Source organism: Alosa alosa, chromosome 9 (genome assembly GCF_017589495.1).
Source record: "Alosa alosa isolate M-15738 ecotype Scorff River chromosome 9, AALO_Geno_1.1, whole genome shotgun sequence".
In the NCBI taxonomy this organism is placed as follows: Eukaryota; Metazoa; Chordata; class Actinopteri; order Clupeiformes; family Clupeidae; genus Alosa; species Alosa alosa.
Window position 1 is genome coordinate 26,906,374 of NC_063197.1, and position 27,500 is coordinate 26,933,873.

The following is a 27,500-nucleotide window of genomic DNA, read 5'->3' on the forward strand; positions in this document are numbered from 1 at the left end:
CTGGATATAGAGATGTTTAAAAAAAACACAAGTGGTGTTATTTTAACACATTCGTTTTAAGAGTGTACTACTAAAGTCGCTTTTCCACTGCTGCATGGCATCTGGGTTTTCCTTTTCTACTGCAAAAAAGTACCCTCTTTAATGTAGATGGGTGCCATAGCGACGCCGAAGTAAACTAGCATGGCGTCATTAACGCGGGAAACACAGTAATTACAAGATCAACAACGGAGGAAATCAAAGGGAGTTTGTTTCTGAATCCTGGTATGTGGTTGGTTGTGTTCTCATTTTAATGCATGAGAAACCATTCGTTGATTCATAAGGAGATAGAAGACTCATTTTTTTCGAACCGCAGGGAGTTATTCCACCTGTTGTGAATACCAATTTTCAGAACTAGACTGCGTTACGTTATTAACGTTAACTGCTTGTCGTGCTTGCACAGTATGGCTGAGGTATTTTTTCTTTAAATGACGGGCTTATCCAGCACACTGCAATGTCAATAGCGGCCAATCAGTAATCAGCTATATACATTCACCTTTTGGTGTCGTCTCAGCTTTTTGCTAATGGAAAACAAAAAAAGGCGTGGAGTGGATTGGAGGCGAGTTGAGCAGATAGATACCATGCAGTGGAAAAGCGACTTAAAACTGCTACCCACTAAAGCAGTATGAGAAGAAACTTGAGTGGTGGCATTATGAGACATGTTACTGTGTAGTCAGTGGCAGCATTCGCTACAGTAGCGGTCACAAATCGACCAGTGGAAGAGGGCCTCTTCTATGACTGAGACTCATCCCATTTCAAGCAGGTTCAAACGTCTCTGGACGCCTGGAGAATCAGAGCACTGCTGGCTGTCAGTATTGCAGTGTGGTAAAGGGGGTGGTGGGGGTGCAGGAGAAGGGGGGGGGCTGTTCCAGGAACAGCTAAGCAGCTGGCCAGTGCTCTCTTTCATAACTTGGGGTGGGAGAGACTTGGGGAGCTGATAGAGGAGCAGAGGAAGTCAGAGAACCACCTACAGAGAAGACAACTAAAGAATGATGACTAGGGAGAGAAGGAGAGAGAGAGAGAGAGAGAGAGAGAGAGAAGAGAGAGAGAAAACAGAAAAGGTTGGAATAAGAGACACGTAACACAGGATGAATGGAAGATGGGAGAGGGAGAGCAAGAGAGGTTGTGGAAGACTGATAGAGGGTTTAGAGAGATAGCCGATAGAGAAATGGCCATGGATAGAGTGGTGGGAGAGAGAGAGAGAATGACAGAGGGGAGAGAGATAGAGCGCAAGCGAGCAGAATGGGAAGGATAGCTGGTAATTGGCAGTGAGTAATAGCTAGACAGCACAGGAGAGAATGCTGGGACCCATGAGGATGGCTACCCAAAACAACACACACACACACACACACCTCCTCTTCTGTAGCCCCAGTGCTGAGTTGTTGGCAAATACAGAATACACACAAATGCCCACAACCGCTTGTTGCTACTCTACCATAGATGACCTTTTCGAACACACACACACACACACACACACACACACACACACACAAACACACACACACACACACACACACACACACACACACACCCTCTGCAACAACTCTGGCTCTGGCTCTCAATCTAACACTTAGCAGGCCCTGTCAAGAGAGCTTAAGCCTGAAAGATTGATGATAACAAAAACAGAGAGAGAGAGAAAGAAACAGAAGAACGAAAGCAAGAGCACTTAGAGCAAAAGAACCAGAGAGAGAGAGAGAGAGAGAGAGAGAGAGAGAGAGAGAGAGAATAAAAAGAGAGGAGACCCAAGATCCTGACAAATACTCACAGTTTACAAAAGTTTAGCCCTGATACAAGAGGCCAATATCCAGTATCCAGTTGAGTCTTAGATGGCCTAGACTAGAGCATCCAAACATATACACAAACACTCCCTCTCACTCTCCCTGGTACACACACAAACTTTCTTTCACACTAAGAGCGGCCAACGATGTGATAACCATGCATTTACATTGCAGTCATATTATTAACATTAACAGTGACCAGGTTACTACAATCACAGACATAACTATAAATGTACTGTACACTCAGACGACTCAAGAGATAAATCACGGCATATTGGGATGTACTATCCTGTGATGAGTCTGAATTGCTACGGCAACAGACCTTTCTCACAGGCTGAGCGAGGATAAACCGCGCCAGCAGAGGCAACCACTGCACTAATTAAACCGTCCACACGGAACACTCATTATGGGCTGTCTCATTAGGTAAACCTGGTATTGAATAGCAGAGAGTGAGTGAGTGAGTGAGAGACTGGGAGCGGTTAGAGAGAGAGAATTGTCAGATGAGGAAGAGAGAGAAGGAAGTACCCCTGCATGAGCGTGAAAGCAGCTTTCTGAGGTGGAATCAAGATTAAGGCAGATACACCCGATCCTCTATACTCTTCCTCTCGGTTCCTCTCTCTCACACACACACACACACACACACACACACACACACACACACACACACACACACACACACACACACACACCTGAATCAGATCACTGCCCCCCATCCCTTATCCACAACCCATCTGAACAAGAGGCTGCGGTGTAATTAACACAGTTCTTCATTTCTTTTATCCATGGTGTGTGTGTGTGTGTGTGTGTTAATTAAGGAAAGCGGGGCAGTGGATTACAGCTGCTTCTCTGTGGCATTTTCTTTTTTAATCACCTCTTTCACTTCACTGTTATTTTTTTTTCTGACTCTTCTTTCTTTTGCCTTCTTCCCCTCTACTCTGCTCTCTACTCTGTTCTTCCCTTCACCTCCATCAGTAGCTCCATCACCCCAACCCTTCCACCTTAGCCCAACTTCACTTAACGAACTGGAGGCCGTTGGAAGAATATGCAAAGCAAAGAGAGATTTCTCCCTCTCTCCTTCTCTCTGCATAACCCCCCTCGCTGTCTTTCTTGGTTTCATTTGTTATCGCCCCCCTTTTCTCATCGCAAAGCTACAGAACCCACTGGAGAGGCCAGAATGTGAAGCCTGGGGCTCTGCGTGTGTGTATCTGTGTGTGCATGTGTGTATCTGTGTGTGTGTGTGATTGTGTGTACGCACATGCTGACAAGAGTACAGCAGCACTTTCTGCAGACCTCCATCTAGTGAGAGCGCGCGCACGCGCGCCGCCGCCACACACACACACACACACACACACACACACACACACACACACACACACACACACACACACACACACACACACACACACACACACACACACACACACACACACACACACACACACCCACCACTTCTCTCTCATTACACACCAAACTGTCAACCTCTATACCCTCCCCTACAGGGAGACGGAGTGATTGAGAGACAGAGACAGAGACAGAGAGAGAGACAGAGACAGGCCTGGCGAGAGAGAAGCAAAGAGAAAATTAAAATACGACCGCAGCACAAAGACAGAGACGGATGCAGGCCATACAGAGACATGGAGAAAGAGAATACAAGAGTTTATGGAGGGGATCAGTGTGTGTGTGTGTGTGTGTGTGTGTGTGTGAGTGTGTGTGTGTGTGTGTGTGTGTGTGAGAGTGTGTGTGTGTGAGTGTGTGAGTGTGTGTGTGTGTGTGAGAGAGAGAGTGTGTGTGTGTGTGCTGGGGCAATGGCAGCCTGGTCTGAAGGAATACAGCAGTCATGTAGAAACTCATGAGCTGCCCACTCTGTCATAGCACACAGTCTGGCCAAGGAGCACACCGCAGGACAAAGACACTGCCACCGCTGTATGTAATCACACACACACACACAAAACCATACACACACTCAGACAGGCACACACGCACACACACACACATTAAAAAGCCACACATAAGGCATAAACCTATGCTTGCATAGAGATGGACAAACACACACATATGTAATCGCACACGCACAAGCACACACACACGCACACACACACACACACACACACACACACACACACACACACACATTAAAAAGCCACACATAAAGCATAAACCTATGCTTGCATAGAGATGGACAAACACACACATATGTAATCAAATGAGAAAAACACATTTTAATAACTTCACATTTCATAACTCCTCTACATAATAAATGGTTTTACTGCGCTTGCCGCCCTACCCACCCAAACTCAATTGCAGTCACATCCAAATGCATGTCTTAACAGCATGACCAGTACAAGTTCCTTAATAGCCAACATCCAGACCCATGCAGCCCCCACGTCATCCATCAGCGGACAGGGTCCCAAAGGGCATGTTTTACTGAGGGCCATGTCAAACACACAAACAGCCCTGAGCTACAACGCCAGCAAGCCCACCAGCTCACCACATCACACCTGCCTCAGTGGTGGAGGGAGGGGGGGGAGGGGAGGAGGAGGGGAGAGGGAGGGAGGGGGGAGGAGGAGAGAGACTGTATGGATGTGCTTCCTTCAGATGCCTGTATTAGTAAGCCATTGTGTGAGCTAATTTTACCTCCAGAGAGAAGTATGGATACATATGGCATGTACATGTATGGATGCAATTCCCTGTAATGCTTTAGCGTATGCTTGTATGCATGTGTCAGTAGTGTGTGTGTGTGACTGAGGGAGAGATGAAGAAAGTGAGAGAGTGAGGGAGAGAGAGAGAGTACTGCAAACCCACTTCCTGTCTGAAGGGTCGTTAGGATGTCATTACTGAGGGACCACAATTGTACCCTGTTTGCTTAGCCAGCTCTCTCTCTCTCGCTCTCTCGCTCTCTCGCTCTCTCTCTCTCTCTCTCTCTCTCTCTCTCTCTCTCTCTCTCTTCTCTTCTCTTCTCTCTCTTCTCTTCTCTCTCTTCTCTTCTCTCTTCTCTCTTCTTCTTCTCTTCTCTCTCTCTCAAACACACCTCTGTCTCTCCACTTCCCTATACCCTCGCTCTCTTTTTCCTCTGTCTGCATCCTCAAAACAGTCCGGTGCTCAGCCTGTGGAGGGCGCTGTGGCTTCAACTTTTAAGACGCCTGGCTCCTTCGCACACTTGCATCACCTCCCTGGCTTCTCAAACCCCTGTCTGTGTTGTTCATTCCACAGAGGTGATGTTAACACTGGAGACTGCTGCGTCTAGCCCATTTACATTATTCAACATTTAAAATAATTTCCTTTCAAAGAATAAGAAAAACAAATACATATATCTAATTGTCACACATCATCTGCTTAAAAAACCTGTCCATTTTCCAGAGCAATTAGTGTCTCGGTTCTAATGATTTATGAATGCTCTACGCCGACTTATTGGTTTAACCTCGGAGTTGTGGATACTGGTTCTCTCGCTCGTCTGAAGTGATTGGCAACACTAAGGAGAGAGAGCACGCTCACCACACAGGCGAGAGGATGAATTAAACCTCGGATTTTTTTATTAGAACAAAAACCAAAAGAGTGCACGATGCGCGCTGAAGAAAAAAAAAACGCACAGCTGCTTGTCCACTAATTTGGTGTCCTTCAATGTTTACGAGTGGATCGGAACAAGTTATAGAAAGACGCACACGTGCACTCAGACACACACACACACGTACACCTACCACACACACGTACACCTACCACACACAAGTACACACACACACACACACACACACAACGTACACACACACACACACACACACACACACACACACACACACACACTGCTACAAAGCTGTAGGAATGTCACATAACCCGGACGCCAGTGTTTTTGTGGCCGTAAAGGCTCGAAAGGGACAGGCTGTTAACAAACTGTAAAAATGAAAGAATTTTGTTTAAAACAACAGGTCATCTCAAATATAGGAAGTACTAAAACAGCACACACACACCACTGTTCACACACAGGGTTCCTGCAGCCACACGACTCACCAGTCGAGTATTACTCACACACACACACACACACACACACACACACACACACACACACACACACACACACACACACACGTGTGTGCACACGTACATGCTCATTAAAACAGTGTGGCTGAGAGGTGTGTGTGTGTGTGTAAAGAAGGGGGGCTAAAATGATTTTATTCCCTATAAGTGTCTGCTTCCCGGGAGGAGCCGTCCAGTGCACCCTCAGCGGGAGGTAAAGCAAAAGGGCAAAGGTTGTGTGTGTGTGCAGTGCAAGGCAGTGTGCTGCGTGTGTGTAAGCACAGTATACACACACACACACACACACAAACACCTATTTTCTGCCCAGACAGCCAAGCAGCAGCATAACTAGCATTCAATTACCAGGCATGTGCATATGTTAGAGGTAGCCTGTGCACTGTGTCAATGTGTGTGTGTGTGTGTGTGTGTGTGTGTGTGTGTGTGTGTGTGTGTGTGTGTATATATATATGTGTGTGTGTGCAAACTGAACCCTGATTCCTTACACTCAAGACATCATGTGCGCAGAGGTCGAAGATCACAGCAACAGGAAACACCCTAACCAGTCAATGGGGTGGGGGGTAGGGTTATACACCCCTCAACCCCCAAACCCACACCCTTTCCCCGCTGTAAGGGCCCCAGGGGCGAGGGGCGAGTAGGGGGTGTGGGGGGGTGGGAGACGGACAAGCCCCTTAAAACAGGGACACATGCGCCCGTTCCCCAGCCACTGATGAAACACATCCAGTCGCACTAATTAAAGGGACTTTAACCTCCTTCCATTCACGGACATTTGCCCTCTCCTAGTTTTTTTTTTTTCTCCAAAGGACGGGACAGGGCAGAGATAGAGTGAAAAAAACAAAAAAAAACAAAGACAAAGGATAAGCATGAAAATAAGAACAGCGAATGAAAGAGATGTGATGAGACAGAGTTGTAGCTTAGAAGGAAGAAAAAAAAAAAAAAAACAGAAACTGAGGATAAAAAAAAGGTTAAAGATGACACTAGCCAGTGAGAGTAATACAGGGCTGTTGGAGAAGGTGGAGATGTACTGTACCTAGTGAGTGTGCAGCGGTGGTCTTGGAGCTGAAGAAGCGGCCCAGTCCCAGGTCTCCCAACTTCACCACACCCGTGGCTGTGATGAACACGTTAGCGGGCTTTATATCTGTAAACACACACACACACACACACACACACACACACGCACGGAATAGATATGAGTATGTCACACACACACACACGGAATAGATATGAGTATGTCACTCACACACACACACACACACACGCACACACACACACACGGAATAGATATGAGTATGTCACTCACACACACACACACACACACACACACACACGGAATAGATATGAGTATGTCACTCACACACACAACACACACACACACACACACACACACACGCAAACACACAAACATGTGTACAAACACAACCTAAGCACAAATAAACAGCTTAGTTCTGCCTGTGCAAAAATATTTACTGCTTGCACACGACAGCATACAATCAAATGACTGTGACAAACCAGTTGGGGATACAGAGCAAGAGATTGAGTGCAACAGAGGAATGAGAACACACGGAAACACACCCCGACGTGTCGGCGCATTACCACAACAGCACTGCAAGTCCATTGGAAGGCACCCATAATGAGGAGAAGGTGATTGGAGGCGTGGGGAGACTAATGACCGCGGCCGGCCCGTCGGCCCTGTTGTCTGCGAGGCCTAAATCACCTCAAATCACCTTTCAGAAGTCGCAGGCGGACCGGCCGCCTCAGACCCAGACAGGAGCACGGGACACGGGGGGGATTTGGGGGGGTGAGGGGCAGGGGGAGTTATTGGACGCATGTGTTCCATAAACACTGCAGCGTTTGATGTTCAACACCTTGAAACATTGAACCTGAGCCCCCACCCCAACAAACGTCTCGTCCCTCGTCTCACTGCACTTCAACTTCGCAACGGCACACACACACACACACACGGTGCCCTGCCCTTTCGAATCACATACAATTTTAAAAAATCCAAAACACACACACACACACACCCACACACAAGATCAGATAAAAGCCTCACTCTACAAAGCCTGTGTCAGATTGTGAAATTGAACTCTCTAGAGGTGCAAAGTGATGGGATAAAATGGATTTTTTTCAACCAGACGTCTCAGCGCATCCTCGCGCTCTGAGAGCTAACAGCGAAAACACTGACCTGAGGCCTGCAGAGGAGCCTCTGCCGTGGCATGTTTCTGCTTTCTATTAAACAGCTGGGTGATGTGATGACACCGCAAGGTGACAGAGGGATCTGGGGGGATGCCAGTGAAATCTAGAGCATAATAAAACATGTGATGATCTAGCAGGGGATGGGGCACGACGTGTGTTTTTGTGTATGTGCACACGTGTACGTGTGTGTGTGTGTGTGTGTGTGTGTGTGTGTGTGAGTGTGTGTGTGTGTGTATACAGACGAGAGGGCCCCAGGTGTACTTAGACCGTGATCCCTGCGTATGTGTGTCTCTCTGTGTGTGTGTGTGTGTGTGTGTGTGTGTGTGTGTGTGTGTGTGTGTGTGTGTGTGTGTGTGTGTGTGTGTGTGTGTGTGTGTGTGTGTTGTACCTGCAGTGTTTAGTAATGGCGAGGCAATCTGATGGGCGTCCTCAGCAGACACTGGGTCTGATTGGTGTGGATGGCTGAGCTGAGCTCCAGTGGGGCTCCTAGAGCAGCTCTAACCCCAGCCAAAGGAGGATGACGAAGGACACACACAAAAAAACACGAGGAGCAGCAAGGACTTCTGGGATGGATGTTTGTCACTTTTGCTCCTTGCATATTGCTTAAATATACCTCCAGATATGGAGGTATATTTAAGTGTGTGTGTGTGTGTGTGTGTGTGTGTGTGTGTGTGTGTGTGTGTGTGTGTGTGTGTTGGGTCCAGGGAGACTAAACAATGCTGACCAATTAGTGATGCTGTGGGGGATTAACTTCAGCGTGGGGAGCAGGCTAAGCAGACGGGCAGTGTCCGGTGGATGGCACATGGTGCTCCATCTCACCGCGGTCTAAGCCGGTCTGTCATTTGAACACGAGTCCAAGTGTGATGCACACAAGCATGTGACACCGAGCTTCACAAATCTGGGACAGATCCTCTCGCACAGACATGCATACATATAGGAGAATAAACACGTAATCTTCCCATAGATATATAAAAAACATCTCTTAAACACAGAATTCACACACACACACACACACACACACGACATTTGGACAAAAGTGTCTGCCAAATCCCATAGCCATAGCCATAACCATAACACACACACAGCAACAAAATAACTAACTTCCGTCAGTCAAACATAAGATCAGCGTAATCCCACACACGGGCAGAATCCCAGCACGGTCATTCATACACACCAACACAAATCCCACTCCGACTCCCAGCCCATGACCCAAGAGGCCCCGCGGCTTTCACCAAGCAGTGACCCTGAACCACTGACAACAGACAGGTCTGCATATCATTGAGATACTCCGGCAAAGACCACGAGGACCAATTCACAGCTTTTAACCGACTGCATTTCCCCAAAGGGCTTCAATTCTGTGTGTTTGAAGGAGGGGTGTTTTAGAAGAAAAAAAAAACTGCGTACGCCACATTAGATCGTGTTTTGAACTGACCTGACAAAAAAAGAGTGCATTTGTTTTGTGTTCATTAGTGCTCATATGTCAACACTGAAAGTAATCCTGAATACAGCACCGTTGTAAACGTCTTGACTCTTGTGGTTTGAGCTGTGGACTGGAGCAGTAGGGTCCAGGCCCATTTGTGTGCGGTTGTAGAACTGTGCTGTGGGGGCCTGCAGCCTATTGCACTGAAGTCCTGACTCCTCTGTAATGAACGTCTGCACATGTGGGCATATGAAACGACGGGTGGGTGTAGGCAGTTGCACGGGGCGTAGGTCGGTGGGGTTGGGCATAGCTGTGTGTCGACGAAAGCTGAGAGGAGGTGGTGGTGTTTGTAAAGATACAGACATGCAGGTTATCCAAACTGTGCCTCTGTGTTTTTATTGTTATGAATCTGTGTGTGTGTGTGTGTGTGTGTGTGTGTTCTGGGGATATGTGTGCATGCGCTTGCATTGGTCATATTTATGCATTTATTCATGCATCAATATCATGTGTGGGTGTGTGGACGCATTCATGTCTACACGAGGTGTGTGTGTGTGCGTGCGCGTGCGTGCGTGCGCGTGCGTGTGTGTGTGTGTACCTACCTCTGTGCATAACGCGTCGGGAATGCATGTGCTCCAGTGCACTGCACAGCTGCACAAAGTACTTCCACACCGTCCTCTCCGGAATGAGCCGTTTCTGCTTCTTAAAGTGCTGCAGGCACACAGACAGAGCAACGGTCACTCAAACAGACCGAGCAGTCCGAAAATATGCACAGAATACATCACCAGCCCCTTGACACGAGACACAAGTACGAGTTCAGTCATTGCCTCAGAAAAAAATCACAGTGGGTTAAGTGGACTTAACAACACATGTGAATGTTTTTAGGCATGATCTTAATTGATAGTCAAGCTCAATAAAGGCTTTTTACCTACAAATATCCTCGAGTGCTTCAGACTCACTACTATATTTTAAATCTTGTTGGATCTCTAAGCTGATGAGCACCAGAGGAGTACTAATTTCTCTACACCCAAGCTGCACTCCTGGTGAAACTCGTTTGTGGACATGTGAATGTGTTTATTTGAAAACAAACGCCAAAGCAGTGAAAATGGTCAACTGCATGAGAGGACACTTCAAGAGCCGAGTTTCGTGGCCAGGTTGCTGCTTTTTTCCCCTTGCTCTACCAGCAGTAGCGATGTGACCTTTGTCGTTCTGCATGACTTGGCAGCATCTCACAAAATCTCTCAGCTCCAGATTCTGCTCCCACAGCATCAGCAGAGACAGGACAAGCGGATGCAAATTCAACACAGGCCCTTTTGATTTGGCTCCATTGGAAAGGGGGGGGGCTACCCAACCCCTCTCTCATTTCTCAGGGCATGCCAATGGAAAGCACATGAGTCCTGCAAGGATGGGAAGACGGAGGAGGAAAATAAGGAGCGTTTGTGGTTTGTTTCAAAATGTCGACATCTGGGTTGGTGCTCCAGCACAGGTCCCCTGGTCCCACCATTAACCCCACCCCAGAAAATGCCCCCAACCCCCCCCACCCCGGCCCCCATTTCCCTATAACTTAACCTAAGAGCTCCCCAATGCTGCTTCATCGGCCCGTTTGTTTTTCCCGTTAGATCGAATGCACTCTCGCTGATCGGCCCCATTTTGTGTCGGCATCAGAGTGCATCGTGGGATGAGGGTGGAGGTGGGGGCGGTTGTGGGGGGTAGGCCCCTGTTTTACATCTTGCCTCTGGAAGATACCCGCTGCTGATGGCAACATCAGGCCTGTTAGGCTTTGAACCAGAGGACGTAAGCGGAGCTCGTTGTGAACCATTTAGTCTGGAGAGCCGTGCCACGAAGTGCGCAACTAATCAAATTATGCCGAGCATCCTGACAGACAGAGACAACCTTTACTGAGCGGAATTACCTGCTAATTTTCTGCAGTCCTTTTGTGTGTGTGTTTTTTCTGGGGGGGACGGGGAGGGGGCCTCGTAATAAAGGCATGGTAATGACACGCTAATTTGTGTCGGCGCAAGTAAACAAGGGGACAGCTATCCTGTGGTTATTCCAGGACACTGTTTTTTTAGACCGCTTTTGTGCCAGCTCTTCCTCATCTCTCTCTCTCTCCCTCTCTCTCTCTCTCTCCCCCAACCTCATCCCCACCACTCCACTACCAGAGCACCTCCCTCATCTGTTTCAACTCTTCTTTTGGTGGAATAATTCCTGCGTCTCTGAATGCCATATTCTAGCCAGTGCAACCTTGGCCCACATCCAAAACAAAGCCTGTGCCTATTCTTCCCCAGCCCTCAGATTTGCATATCAGAGGGCTGTTTGATGTCAATGGGGGGAGCGTGCTTGGCCCCCTCTATGCCTTTAAAAGCAAACACTGTGCATGCAATATTCTGCAAGTGCATGCAAATCAAGGGCCATCTGATTTCATTTGAATTCTGAGATAGCCAGAGGAGAGGAGCTGGGTGGGACATGGCGGGAGGTGTGTGTGTGTATGCCTACTTGTGTGTGTGTGTGTGTGTGTGTGTGTGTGTGTGTGTGTGTGTGTGTGTGTGTGTATGCCTACTTGTGTGTGTGTGTGTGTGTGTGTATGCCTACTTTGTGTGTGTGTGTGTGTATGCCTACTTTGTGTGTGTGTGTGTGTGTATGCCTACTTGTGTGTGTGTGTGTGTGTGTATGCCTACTTGTGTGTGTGTGTGTGTGTGTATGCCTACTGTGTGTGTGTGTGTGTGTGTGTGTATGCCTACTTGTGTGTGTGTGTGTGTGTGTGTGTGTGTGTGTGTGTGTGTGTGTGTGTGTGTGTATGCCTGTGTGTGTGTGTGTGTGTGTGTATGCCTACTTGTGTGTGTGTTGTGTGTGTATGCCTACTTGTGTGTGTGTGTGTGTGTGTGTGTGTGTGTGTGTGTGTGTGTGTGTGTGTGTGTGTGTGTGTGTGTGTGTGTGTGTGTGTGTGCCTACTTGTGTGTGTGTGTGTGTGTGTGTGTATGCCTACTTGTGTGTGTGTGTGTGTGTGTATGCCTACTTGTGTGTGTGTGTGTGTGTGTGTATGCCTACTGTGTGTGTGTGTGTGTGTGTGTGTGTGTGTGTGTGTGTGTGTGTGTGTGTGCCTACTTGTGTGTGTGTGTGTGTGTGTGTGTATGCCTACTTGTGTGTGTGTGTGTGTGTGTATGCCTACTTGTGTGTGTGTGTGTGTGTGTGTGTCTGTCTGTGGTGGTGGTGGTGGTGGTGTTCGAGGTGGAGGTGGGGGGTGGCGGTGTTAAAATCAAAAAGAATAAAAAATGCTAAATTCATGCATGCAGAGCTTCTGTTTTACATATGGTACCCTATGCAATTGGATCTAGCTCATTCGTTGTTTGCCAGGATCGGCCCTGACGTGCACCTTCTTCCCGGAGTGACGTGGAGTTGTCTCCTCGAAAAATAATAATGAAAGAAACAAACTGGGAGAAAACAAAAAGAGGCAGAAGTGAAGGTTGTGGCCATCTCCAGTCCTGCTGAGTATTCTGAATATTCACCGCTAGCCGATGAGCGCATGCTGACGTTTGTGTTCGTTATGATGCCAATTAGAATTCTGATTCTCTGTGCCGCTAATCTGCGCTGTTGCTAATTAGCTAAGCGGGAGCCGCACGGCTTGACCATCCCAATGTGCTTCAGCTTGTCTTGCTGTGCCGAGCATGGTTAAAGCTGGGTGTGGGATTGTGATTCGCTGTTTAGCTACTTACTTGTGCACTTCTGCATTTCAAATAGGCCAGTGGTCGTTATTATGCTCTTGAATTGATTATGTCATTTTCCCTCCTGCGGTGAACTGTTGTGAGTTCTTACAAAAATAACTGAGGATAGATTGTTCTACATGAAAAAGACCATTGTTTTTACTTTATCGGCAGACCAGTTGTCACAATCTCTAAAGCAATAACAGACACTTTGCACTTCACAGCATTATTTTGAGAAGTTTTGACAAATCCAAACTTCGGTGTGCGTCTAGCATTCAGTCCAGCTTTCTTAGTGCAAATGCAAAACTGCAAATATTCCCTTACTGGAAACTCAGAAAACTGATTTGGTCAGCTTTGTCATACACTTCTTGGCAGACGCTAGCAAGTGGATAAAACACTGGGCAATAGTGATGCGCTCAAACCCCACTTTTCACTGGGACCATACAGGAGGACTTGCTCTGCTGTTGAGTGATTGCTGACACTTATAGTCAGTCCTGCAGCACCATTCACTCCAGATGAATCAGGTGTTTGATGTTGTAACGTGAGTGCAATGACCATATTTTCGGATTACCAATATCAGGGTGAGACCAGCTGGTATCTTACCTTTATCATACGTGACAGGTCCCCGGCATCAGCCAGCTCCAAAACAATATTCAGCTCATTGTCTTCAATAAAGGAGGCATGATACTTAATGACGTTAGGGTGATTCAGTTGCTGGGGAGAAGGAAGCAAGAGAAGCAAAAGACCAAGGAGATTGGGGAGAGAGAGAAAGAGAGAGAGAGAAAGAAAGGGAGGAGAGAATGACAAAAAGAGGAGAGGAGGAACGAGTGAGTGTTTAAATATTAACATGACTCCCTGGGTCAACAGAGGCTTCTGAAGTCAAGAGCAGAGCAGAGCAGATGCTTGTGTGGGATATAAACATGGCATTAACATCTCATGTCCAAAGCCATCGCGGCCCTTACTTCAAAGGCCCAGGGGCTCGTTCTCAATAGCACTCGTGACTGGAGAGTCGAGAGGGGACAGCAGTGCTAGGGATTGGAACGGCTGACGTAATCCACGGGCCGCTTGTGATCACCCGAGACAAACCGGAGAGAGAGATACAGGGAAAGAAAGCGAAAGAGAGAAACAGCGGGAAGAGAGAGAGAGAAAGAGAGGGAGAGAGAGAGAGAGAGAGAGAGGGAGGGAGGGAGAGAGAAAGAGAGGGAGAGAGAGAGAAAGAAAGAGGAACAGACAGACAGGAAAGGTAAAAAGAGAGGGAGAGAAAAGGAGGCAACAGAAAGAAACATCCAAAGGGGGAGTGAGGGAGAAAAAGAATGACAGACAGACAGAAACAGAGACAGAGGCAGGAGGAGAAGAGGACGGTGAAGTGGAAGAGGTTTTGGTCCCCCTCCAACAGAGACAGAGACACACACACACACACACACACACACACACACACACACACACACACACACACAAACCTCTCTCTCTCACACACACACACACACACACACACTCACACAAACCTCTCTCTCTCACTCACACACACACTCACACAAACCTCTCTCTCTCACTCACACACACACACACACACACTCACACAAACCTCTCTCTCTCTCACACACACACACACACACACACACACACACACACACACAAACCTCTCTCTCTCGCACACACACACACACACACATCTTTTCTTGCCTTCTTTCTCCCCCTTTTTCCTGTTGGATGGTCAATAAGTAAGGAAATCAGGAATAGTGAACAACAACAGCTGGGGGGTGCGGAGGAGAGGAGACGTGACACAGAGAGAGAGAGAGAGAATAGAGGACAGTGCAAATCAGCGGAAAGGAAGATAGCACAGAGAGAGAGGAGAGAGAGAGAGAGAGAATAGAGGACAGTGCAAATCAGCGGAAAGGAAGATAGCACAGAGAGAGGGAGGGGGGGGACTAATAAAAAAGGACAGAGATGGAGGAACAGAGATGGAGGAACGGAGAGAGAGGCGAATCCTCCCGTCAGAAGGCGTAAGGCAGGGGAGGGTTAGAGACGGACGCTGGCTGGCCATCGCATATCTCCACCCCAGCGCCAGCCCCCGTTATTAAAGAGATGTTCACGCTCCGCTGTGATGCACACACACACACACACACACACACACACACAGACAAACACAGTGATGGGTATGCCTCCATCAAAATGTGTCTGTCATACACACAAACACTGAGACACAAACACAAACACACATATGTGTATTCGGTGGGGGTGGAGGTGGGGGTGGTTGGATGGAGGAAGTATTTCTGGCTCATCGCAGCATCACCACACTGATGTCCAACTCGCTTACAGTGCCCATGTTGGCCACAGAACTATGAAGAGACTCGTGCGTGTGTGTGTGTGTGTGTGTGTGTGTGTGTGTGTGTGTGTGTGTGTGTGCGCGTGTGCCTGTTTGCCTGTACTTGGGTTAGAGGTGGAGATACATAAAATAAACATAAAAACAGCAAGGGTGAGGCACAAAACTGGAGTGCTTATTGTGGTGTCTCTGTTAAGCCTGGCACCTTGCATGCTGCCCTCCTGTTGTCTGATAGAGCTAATCTGGCCACTGATACACCTTGACTGGCCTCCCTGTCCACTTTGGAGAGATCATGCTCTGAAAATACCTGCTTTGGCATTCTGCCATTCCTCCTGCTGGCACCCCGTCTTATTTACTTCCTGCATTTCCCAGACTTCCTTGCACTCTTTCTCAGTAATTCAGAGAGTGCAAAATGTCATGATGAGCGCTAAATGAGTAAAACACAAACAGTGTGTGTGTGTGTGTGTGTGTGTGTGTGTGTGTGTGTGTGTGTGTGTGTGTGTATTCGTGCGTGCGAAGAAACTGTTGGAATAGGAAAATAATGAATGTGAATGCAATTGTTGAATTGACACATTTACCAAACGTTCTTCTCACAGGAAAGCAGGCTACGAAAGACAAACAAAAGCAATGGCGCTAAATAAAGAGGAAAAGATTCTCTCAGCAACAAAAAGAAGAGATAGAGAGGCAAGGGTGGAACTTAAAGGTAAAAATACATAAGTATGCAGAATTAAAACACACACTCTCTTTCTGACAGATATCCCTCTCTCTATCTATCTCTCTTTCTCTCACAGACACACACACCTTAGTAAATTCTGGTCTCTGACTGCACGGTCTCATTATTTTGATTGAAAGCTGTCCTGTGAGGTAGAGGTGCACACAAACACACATTCTCTCTCTCACTCACTTAGGCCTAGTCCACACGTACCAAACCGATCTTTTTTTCCTCCATCTTCCCTGGAACCGTATCAAGAATATTTGCGTCCAAACGGATCCATCTGAACACGACTCAACACGTTACTTCATATCCCAGGCCTATAGGTGGCACTGTTTCTTTACAGTAATTGGCCAAAACTTTCGCGCTATAGGCTTTACAAAAAGACAGAATAGGCTACTAATTTAAATGGCTAGTGCAAAGGGAAACCAGAATTGTTTGTGTGGACTGATGGTGAACTGTCAACTGTAAAACTAATAAACTTAATTTTTACGGTTTGTGAAGGGTGCAGTCCCGTCCTTTATTTGGCTAACGCAGGTACAAATCTCCTTTACTTTCTTTGGTTGTAGGACAGTCCGCGATTCACATTAGTTTTGGCTATCACCGCAATTAGGCTACTAAACACAAGGCCTACCCAAGTTCTAGGCTATTCCGTCGCCACATTTATAATATTGCTATAAAACCTTCGTTAGAAACAGTCAATACTTTTGCCTGCATAAAATCGTGCATTCGCATTCAGTGCGCTACCATCGGCTTAACATGAGTTCTAAGCGTCTTTGTATGGTCATATCTGACTTCACTGGACTGTGAATGCATGTATATATATATATATATATATTGTAAGGCATGTAAAATAAATGAATGACACTGGCACTACGCACAAATTAATGTAAACTTACACCGCACTTCCCTAATAACTTAAGTTCTCTCGCGTCACTGACAGTAGCTAGAACGCATAAAAAAACACCGGGAAAAACAGTGTTCAGTCCACCAAGTCATAAGCTATCGGCGCTGCACAGCACCAGTTGTGATATTTATCCTAGAGTGTAATCGTAGGTAATGTCATGTATGAAAACTAGTATTGTTGCGGTTTCGGGCAGTGCGTTTACTGGATTCGTTTGGACGCTCGGCCAAGACGAAGCAAAACCTCTGCGTTTAACCCAAAAAGCGTCTCCGTGTGGACGGGCCCTTAGTCTCTCCCTCACACTCTCTCTCTCTCTCTCTCTCTCTTTCACTCACTCACACACACACACACATTCTCTCTCTCTCACTTATCCACTCACTCACTCAGTCTCTCTCTCACACTCTCTTTATTTCTTTCTTACACACACACACACACACACAGAGCGCGCGCACAACACACACACACACACACACACACACACACACACACACACACACACACACACACAGTAACAGTGTTACGTGAACATACTTACCTTTGTTAGTCAACAAAAGAGATGAGCAAAAGAAAGTTAGGAAGAGGGGGATGAGGGGAGGAAAGTCAGCTCAGGACAGGTTACAGAAAGGACCCAAGAGAGAGGTGGAGGGAGAGATGAGAGAGAGACAGGGAGAGAGAGGTAGAGGGAGAAAGAGAAAAAGAGAGAGAGAGGGAGAGAGAGAATGATGGTCTTGTGACAATCTCTGTGACCCTAGTGAAAAGGAGTGCATCACCACGGAGAGGAGCAGTTGCCTGGCAAAGTGTTGCTAAGGAGCGTGACGGCATCCCCTGCCCAATCCCTGACCCCTCACATGGTGTGTGTGTGTGTGTGTGTGTGTGTGTGTGTGTGTGTGCATGCAAGAGAGAGAGAAAGAGAAAGAGAGATTTCACACGTATACAAAGACACACACAAACACACACACACAAACATACATTCAGACACAAAGACCCATACACAAAACTTTTCAATTAGACATTCTTCATGACTATCACATGGAGGAAGAGGAAATGAGTGAGTGAGTGAGTGAGTGAGTGAGTGAGTGAGTGAGAGAGAGAGAAAGAAAGAAAGAGAGAGAGAGCAGTGGCAGGAAGAGGGCACGGCTGATCACTGCTGCAGCGGGAGGCGATTGAACAGCGATCTGGGTCGAGGCAATTAACATGACAATCTGACGCTCAGGGGGGGGTGTATACGTGTATGTGTTTAGGGGGGGGGGGTATGGGGGAGACATTTGATGAAGCAAAAGGCAAAGATAGCAACAGAAATACAGAGAGTGAGAGAGCTCTGATCAGTGAGCGGGTAGGATTTATTGAGGCTGTCATTAGCTTGTTCATTAGTGCTTGTGAGGGGGGAGAGAGCGCGGCCTGCTTAAGAGCCGGTTTGATAAACGAAAACGCTTAATTTAAATACAAAGCATGGGGATAGAGATGAGAAGATGACACAGACAGAGTAGAGAGAGAGAGAGAGAGAGAGAACAGAGATGGAGGGAGAGGGAGACACGAGACGGAGAAGAAAAAGAAAACTTCAAAAAGACTCATGAGGGAGTCGGCAAACATTTTTTTCGTAAGAGATGCACTGTTGCCCCCCCCCCCACACACACCCCTCCACAATCACACACACACACACATCCCTCCACAATCACACACACACACTTCTAAATATTACTGATAGTTTTTGGCAAAAAAAAAAAAAAAAAAAAGAGTAAATCTCAGCCTGGAGGAATGACATGCAGAGGCTGCATGATCTGTGCATTTGCTTCACAAGAAAAATAAATAAATAAATAAATAAATAAATACTCTGGTTCATCTGGTACGGATCAATTGCTTTTCTTGCCCTTCTCTCATTCTCTCCCTCCGTCTCTCTCTCTCTGGTCTCAGCAGAGGCCTGCTCGGAGAACGTAATCGGGCGAATGACGCTGCTCCCCCCCCCCCACACCCCTCCTCTGCTTTCTTACCTTAAGGAGATCTATTTCTTTGATGCAATCTTGCCGAGCTTTGGCATCCATCAAGTCGAATATCTATCAAGAGATCAAAAGAGAGAGAGAGAATGATTGAGAGAGAGTGAGAGAGGGGGTGGGGTGATATGGTCGTTTCCAGTGTTGTAATGTAACTGAGTACAAATACTTCGTTACTGTACTTAAGTAGAAATTTCACGTATCGGTACTTTACTTCGCTATTTAAATTTATGTCAACTTTCACTTTTACTCCACTACATTTTCTAGATAAAATGTATACTTTTACTCCGTTATATTTCCACTAAGCATCTTCGTTACTCGTTACTAAAACAAAAAATTAGAAGAAATGTGTGCGACTGTACTGCTCCTAGATTTCATTACGCACGCTGCACGCTCTATTTCAGCGCTTGTTTGTTGCTAAAGGAGGACGCACAACTGAAACTCCTTCACTAGCACCTAATGAAGGACCTCCCATTATCATAGACGACCACCCCGACGATAGTGGTGAACTCGGTGAACAGGGTAGTGGTGAAGAGAACATCATATACACCCGTGGCAGTATTTGCAAGAAAGGTTTCTGTACATTGGCAGCTTCTGTGAAGCTAAACACTCTGCTACCTGCCTCAGCAGCCTGAGAAAGGCTATTTAGCATCGCAGGACTTGTCTTCAGTCCAAGAAGAGTAAGACTGAATCAGGCCCGGATTAGGTCATCGGGAGAATCGGGAGAATTCCCGGTGGGCCGCTTCACTTCCGGGCCAGTCGAGGAAAAAAAATATTTGTCAAGTCAGTCTATCTTTTCTTAAAGTAGGACACGTTCCGCATTCTGTGCATGACACCAATGCAATGCCTCTGCACTGGTTGTAGCCTACGCGAGGGAGTTCTCCCCTCCCAAAAAGAGTTTTGGGTTTTTTCAAAAGGTTCTCAGATATGGATAGCCGAGCCGGCCCTACAGTAGACACAAGCGTCAGGAAGAATGGATGGTAGAAAGAGGCCAGGAGAGACTGAGCAGCAGATCAACCAGTCGACCAGTTAAAATGATGAGCCAGAAATTAATGATGAGGAGGCCATGACTAAATGAAATGCTGAAATGTTTTTTTTATTAATACATTTAATTAATTTATCCAATTTCCACCACTATGTAAAACGTTGGCCAGTCTTGGGCCTGAAACTCCCAGGCACTGAATTCTGGCAACTTTGAAAACAAGCTTCTTTTGAAGATGAACGCCTTTTCAGTTTCAACTAATGACTGGCATATTAGTAGCTGCTGGACATAGGTGCCCTGTGTGTGTGTGTGTGTGAGTGTGTGTGTGTGTGTGTGTGTGTGTGTGAGAGAGAGAGTGAGATGGTGACCTGGGGAGTAAGCCCTAGAAATGACCACATGACCAAAATGTTCTCCCTACCAGCAGGTCATTTTTTTTTTTAAGAAATAAGTTATTTATTTTTAATATTTATATTTATTTTTACCTGAAGTTCATACAAAAGTGAAATTTCTGTTTCTGTTTTTTTCTTTGACGTCCGCTCTAAAAATATGCTGTTTGTTCTTTGAACTTAAGAGAATTGTGCCTGAAAAGTCCTAGAAAATAATGTGATTTTAAGTGAGATTAAGAAGATATGGGAACCCTGAATATGCTTTATGCTTTATTATAAGAAAGCCAAAATAAAGTTCACAATAAAAGTTCAAAATAAAACCGCTTGCTTTTTACTTTTTACTTTTACTTCAAATACTTAAGTACATTAAATATCAGAAAATTACTTTTGATACTTAAGTACTGTATATATCAGATACAGACTGATATCAGATATAAGACTTTTACTTAAGTAATATTCTAAAAGGCAACTTTCACTTCTACCAAAGTCTTTTTCTAGTACGATACTTGTACTTTTACTCAAGCATTGCTTTCTAGTACTTTATACAACACTGGTCGTTTCCAACACAGCAAAGCAGGAAGACAACTAAAATAATGAAAAAAACACATCAACAACATCACACAGAATGATGGCTGGTGCTGGATTAGGTAGGTCAGGCTGCACTGAGAAGGCATGACTGTGTGTGTGTGTGTGTGTGTGTGTGTGTCCTTACTTTACACACAATCCCATCCCAGCCCCACCAGCACCACCCCTAATAGCATGTGTGATGTGTGGTAGTCCTCAGCATCAGCGTCTGTTTGCCCCATAGGAGACAATGAACACCCCACTACAAACGAGAAGTTTTCCTTATTCACTGAATGAAAGAGACAGTTATATCTTTTTGGTTGCCTAAAAGCTTTCTTTCTCAGTGTGTGTGTGCATGTGTGTGTGTGCGCGTGTGTGTGTGATTCGGTGTCATTGTGAGGTGACCTAAGGAATGGTGATGGGCACAGCAGGCTGAACACGTCTACCAGACTCTCACATTTCCTGTCTGTCGTGAGGCATTAGCACACAGGCTAAGTCAACACCTTCACAACCATCAAAAGTAGCTCTGTGCATGTGTGCAAGTCTGTGAGTGTGTGTGTGTGTACACGTCTATCTAAGAGTCTGTGTGTGTGTGTGTGTGTGTGTGTGTGTGTGTGTGGAGACAGCATCCATGTGTATCTATATATGTTAAGTTTGCAGACATGGTTCTGCTCATAATCTGAAGTCTTTCATATTTACTCCAAGGCCATCGGTTGACATTCAGTTAGCGCTCTCGGAGAGACTGTGTGGACTTAACTGCAGAAGTGCTCGTAATGATGAAATCATATGGACACCCTGCATGCTGAATGCTTATTAGGGGTGCAGATTTGTTGGGGGAAAGGCGAGTAAAATGCTGGCTGCATGCCATTCATTAGTGGCGTGGCGTGGCCTCTCTACCCGCCACAGTATCTCACTGTCAAAACTCGTCATTAGCAGTAATGAAGCATGAGGAAAGGCAGGTAAGAGAGAGAAAGAGAGAGGGGGAGAGAGAGAGAGAGAGAGAGAGAGAGACAGAGAGAGAGAGAGAGAGAGAGAGAGAGGAGAGGGAGAGGAAGAGGGAGAGAGAGAGAGAGAGAGAGAGGAAGAGGGAGAGAGAGAGAGAGAGAGAGAGAGAAAAATAATCCTTGTAAGGATATATGGTAAGAAAAGGGGGATGAAGAAAACTAAGGAAAGATGACAGAAAATGAGGCAAGAGGTGAACAGTGAAGAGAGGGACAGAGAAAGGTTGTCGGGGGTGTTAAGGCCATGCAAACTGATTCATTGATTCAACTATTCCTTCCATCTGCAATTTTACTTTATATACTTCAAAAGCTGTGTGTGTGTAGACCTGCATGAGCACATGCTTGCCCAAAAGGGTGTGAATGTGTACATGCACAGGTGTGTGTCCGAGGTCTGTCTGAAGCGTGAGATTCCACACGGAATATTCCACGCTCAAGTCAACATGAGGCCAGAAGCAGAGGGAGAGGGAGAGGGAGAGGGAGAGGGAGGGTCTGAGGATGGAGTGGGAGCAGTCTCCTGCCTTTCAGACCTGTTATGTCTGTAATGTCATGCTTCCAGGAGACCCACATCAGCTGTTATTATTTACAACATGAAGTGTTTAAGTGAACTGTGAAGTTATTTACAAACACAAGGTATTGGAAGGTGTGTGCCACAAGTGTGGAGGGTAGAATGTTGTGTGTGCGAGTGTGTGTGTAAACTGAGACCTTCTAAGGGAGGAGATGCAGCACTTACAGAATCCTCCATAGAAATGTTTCGGGACAGTATGTAACGCCAAGGCGGCAGTTGTCTGAACATAATCTGCCCCAACCGTACAGTTGGAAATGGCATGATTGACGTTTTGCCTTCAATTTACGTTCCCGTCATCATTGTAATAGCCATGCAGCGAATGTTGGTGCATGCTCAGTGAACAAGTGAACATATATCAAAAAAGTATTTTTTAGCCTTATTCTAGCGATTTGGTAGCCTGGAAATATCCAGACTCTCGTACATACATTTCATTTGTATAGAGCGTCTGGCCACTTTCCATTGCCAAGCGTTAACTTCCTTGAAGGCGAGTACTCTGTTGAAGTTTAAAACTATTGGATCTGCCCAGAGCCACTCTGGATCTGCCATAACCAATCGCTAACGTTTGGTCGTGACGTATGTCTGGCTCAAACTAGCGCACAACCTCAACGTCATCGTTCTCAGCTACTCCCCCTGTTCGCTGATTGGACCTGCAGATTTTTGCAGGAGAAAACCCGCGAATATACCGCAGACTCCAGACGACGTACTGAAGGGAAATTAAAATTGAGCACAGATTCACCTCATGTACATTTTATGTCAATATGACCTCCCTATTTGGAGTTATGCATGCCTCCCATTCACTTGAAGGAGTCTGATCTTGTTAGTTTGAAATAACTGCCCGGAGACATTAGCAAGATGGCCACTGAGTGGCAAGAGTTGCCTTAAAGGACTTTGGTGTATGTGTATGTGGGTCCTCAAAATGTAACCTGATGTCACAAAAAATCTTCACATAATATCTTTTGTTACTATATCATTGTTTGGATCAGTATGACAATAAAAGTCACTCAAACATTTACAATATAGTCTAAAGACTACATCTTTCTCTTTTTTACAGACTTGACACCTGCTAAGGTAGTATGTGCGTTCCCCAAATCCTTGTGGTGCATGAATTGCACATACATTCTTACACATACCACCAAATGAGGCAAACTGTTAAATTCCAACATGAAACAGAACACACTTACCACTATTAAGAATATGGGAGGGGGGTGAGTAAAAACAGACTTGATCCCTTTGAAATGAACTCTGAGATTCTCTTAGGGGGTTGGGGGTGTAACAGACATCATTTATTATTAACGACTTGTGACGCCGGGGACTTGTTAAGGTGGCTGTGACTTACACCACGCTTTTTGTCACACTGTTCTGTTGTGTTGCGAGAAAAAAGGTTAAAAAAAACAGCTGGGTGAGATGAATAGAGGAGAGGTGCAGCTGGGGCACTTTACTTTCACCTAGTTTTCTCTTCTCTCTCTCTCTCTCTCACTCTCACTCTCACTCTCACTCTCACTCTCACTCTCACTTCACCTGGACTTTCTTCAGGGCTACCGGCGTGTTGTTGACCAAGTAGAGAGCCCGGTAGACTTCACTGAACTGCCCGCTGCCGATCTTCTTCACGATCTGGAAGTTCACCATCTGACTCATGTTTGCATCCATAGGTATTGGCGCCATCTGAGGAGGGGGGGGGGCAAAGAGAAAGAGAGAGAGAGAGACAGAGAGAGAGGGAGAAAGGAAGAAAACAGAAAAAAAGCTGAGTAATCAATAAATCATCAGCCACAGAAAATCCCCAGTCCACTCCCCACACGTCAGGCCCGATTTGTAAACTCCACACCTCAACACACGGAAAACCACACACACACCTCAACACACGGATGGGCCTCCAGATGGCCACATGTGAAGACACCAGATGAGCCTGTTGGCAGTTTGAAGACGCGAGGGGGAAGAAAACGACACACACACACACACACACACACACACACACACACACACACACACCATTTAAAGTGCCAAAAATCCTGTAGTCTTAGTGTTACAAATCCAAGAATCCATTGCTTACAAAGATCACTCTTCTCCTTGGCTCCAAAATGCTGTCAGGGCTGCGTTCCGTGCCAACCACTGTGCATCCCTGCCCTAGGAGATGCATGTGTAGTTTGCTTTTCCTCCTAAGAGTCAAGTGGTGGCTTGACACTTGTGGTCTAAATAAGCCCATTGGCGATGTTGGCTGGGAAGTACATAATTAAATAAATAAGAAGCTAATAATAATAATTTGACCTTTAGGAGGTTTCCTCAGCCGCTTGGTGGCCTTTGTTTTTTCTCCCCCCTTGTCGTTGTTGTTGCCGGGGTCTCAGACCCCACGAGCAACATGGCAACGAAAGGTGACAGGGTATCAGGGCGCAACATCGTGTCACGAGTGACTTCCCCAAGATGGCCAGGGGAGATGCTGGGGGCAGGGAGGGGCGGGGGTGCTCACCGGCCACACTCACTTCCATTCTGTCTCAGGCTTTGAACAAAGCCAGAGTAGCACTCACCCACCTGGGGGCAGAAGGAAAAGGGGAGAGAGAGAGAGAGAGAGAGAAAGAGAAAGAGAAAGAGAGAGAGAGAGAGAGAGAGAGAGAGAGAGAGAGAGAGAGAGAGAGAGAGAGAGGCCTATTGCTGCAGAGCAAAATAACTGCTGATTCCATCCTTGCGATCACATTGTTTGTTTAAATGCACACATAATCACACACATTTTACAAGATGTGACATGATCTGCGGTGACCGTGTAGGGCTGGGCGATATGGACCAAAAGTGATATCCCGATATTTTGGGGCTGATTGGCGATGTACGATATCAAAACGATATTGATATTTCAAACAGAAAGAGCGAAGTGCTTCATATATTCACTCAACACAACAATTATGACAACACAGCCGGTTTTAATTATATTCATTTAAGACTGCTCTAATAGAGCTGTGCAAAAAGGTGTAAACAATAACATATACCAATAGGCATACAGTTGCTCTGAGGGCTGTGCAAATAACAATATTCGGTCGACCCTGATTGGCAACACAGGCCTACAGCTTTACAATAAAGGTAACACAAAACATAGGCTACCGTTAAAAGCCAATATAATAAACCAATTGGCATACAGATAGAGCTGTGCAAATAAGTAAAAAGTAGGCTACACAGCACATACCTGTTTGTAAATATTGAACTGCACAAGGAGTAGGGCTGGGCGATATGGACCAAAACTGATATCCCAATATATTTTGGAGCTGATTGGCGATATACGATATATATCGATATTTTAAACAGAAAGAGCTACAGTAAGTGTTTCGTATTCACTCAACCAGCTTTAATTAGAATGATTTCAGACTGCTCTAACACAGCTGTGCAAAAAAGTGTAAACAATAACATAGGCCTACAATAGGCATAGGCTACAGTTGCTCTGATAAAGCTGTGCAAATAACAAAAGACCAAAAGTTGACCATGACTGACAACGCAAGCCTACATTGTACTGCACAATGCAATATTTTGGGCACAAAAATATTGAAAAACCTGCAGTTTTGTCACACAATCCAGTTTTTTTACCCGTAAGGGTTTGATGGGGCCTAGATGACAAGCAAATGTAGCCTATGATGGCCTAGACATGTTGCTATCAACAACAAAAATAGTTTTAAACAATTAGGCTACTTAAACAACGTAACTGAGTCACTCATCAAGAGTGTGATAGACGCTACCGTCGTTTTGTATGTGTTCATTTTTGCATGTTCCGGTTCGTAAGAAAAATCCCTATGCACGATTGAATGGGGTTTCAGGAATCATAAAAAATGATGCCCCTAACTGCACGAGTCCCCGCGTGCATATCCTCTTAATAAAATCAGTGTGTAGGTTGTCTCCCTGAGGACTTTAGATCTGCTACTGTATATCGCTAAACGCAAGCATTCATCAGTGTATTTAAATTAGCTAGGCTATGTACAAAAAAATGACATTTTACCGTGAGTCGAAGAGCTGTAAACAGTGTTGTAACTTAAATCTGCGTGTACAAAACCGCTTGGAGCTCCAGTGGAATTTTGAACGAGAACGAGAATTCTCGGTCTAGCCGTTGATGTGCCGACAGAATAGGCATCAGCACCAACCTCTGATCAAGGTAAACAAAATCTGACTCAGTGTCCGTCATGTTTGAAACGTGTTTGAGTGAGAACGTGCACACACAGGGGCGCAGTTGAGCAGAGCTCAACACAGAAGAGCAAGTGGCTTTGATAAAATGGCCCATTATTTGACATAATACCGGTATTACGATATTGTCTCAACTACATATCGTTTTCAAAAATATATCGGTCGTAGTCGTAATACCGATATATCGCCCAGCCCTATGACCGTGCATATATTGTGAATAATCAATTGTGTGTGTGTGTGTGTGTGTGTCCATGTCAGCAGGGATGGATTACTGCACGGGCCTACCGGGCCCAGGCCCAGGGGCCCAAGGGGTCAGGGGGCCCTGAAGCACAAGCCATTGCATGGAATCATTGCCTCAATATCAACAAATCAGGATATAGGCTATGAATCTGATTGAATTTAGTATTGGCCATCCCCAAAATGCACCAGAATACAGGAAATCACATCAAACGAATAAAAAAATCTGGGGAGGACCCAAAACCCCCTCCCACATATGCGACAATTAGTGGGGGGCCCTTAATACATCTGGGCCCAGGGGCCCGAAAGTTCATAGTCCGCCCATGCATGTCAGCATGAAGAAAACGTGGTAGGGTCACGGTCACCCATTTGCATCTATCTATATTTCTATCAACTTAAAGAATGATTATGATGTAAATATAATATGCATTGTTCTAAGCTAACAGAAATCATCAGAAATAAGGAGGCACTGCAAGAGAGAGAGAGAGGGAGAGAGAAAGAGAGAGAGAGAGAGAGAGAGAGAGAGAGAGAGAGG

At 46.0% G+C, this 27,500-nt stretch overlaps 1 protein-coding gene across 1 annotated transcript in view; it reads right to left on the reverse strand.

The window, feature by feature from the left end:
• Positions 1 to 27,500, reverse strand: part of nek7 (NIMA-related kinase 7) — an 86,358-nt gene that overhangs the window by 28,760 nt on the left and 30,098 nt on the right. Inside the window, exons 3-7 of the mRNA XM_048252630.1 lie at positions 24,098 to 24,241; positions 19,082 to 19,144; positions 13,758 to 13,868; positions 10,056 to 10,164; positions 6,871 to 6,978 (exon numbers count right to left, since the gene is read on the reverse strand). Coding sequence (XP_048108587.1) covers positions 6,871 to 6,978; positions 10,056 to 10,164; positions 13,758 to 13,868; positions 19,082 to 19,144; positions 24,098 to 24,241 — 535 coding nt within the window. The remainder of the gene's footprint in view (positions 1 to 6,870; positions 6,979 to 10,055; positions 10,165 to 13,757; positions 13,869 to 19,081; positions 19,145 to 24,097; positions 24,242 to 27,500) is intronic.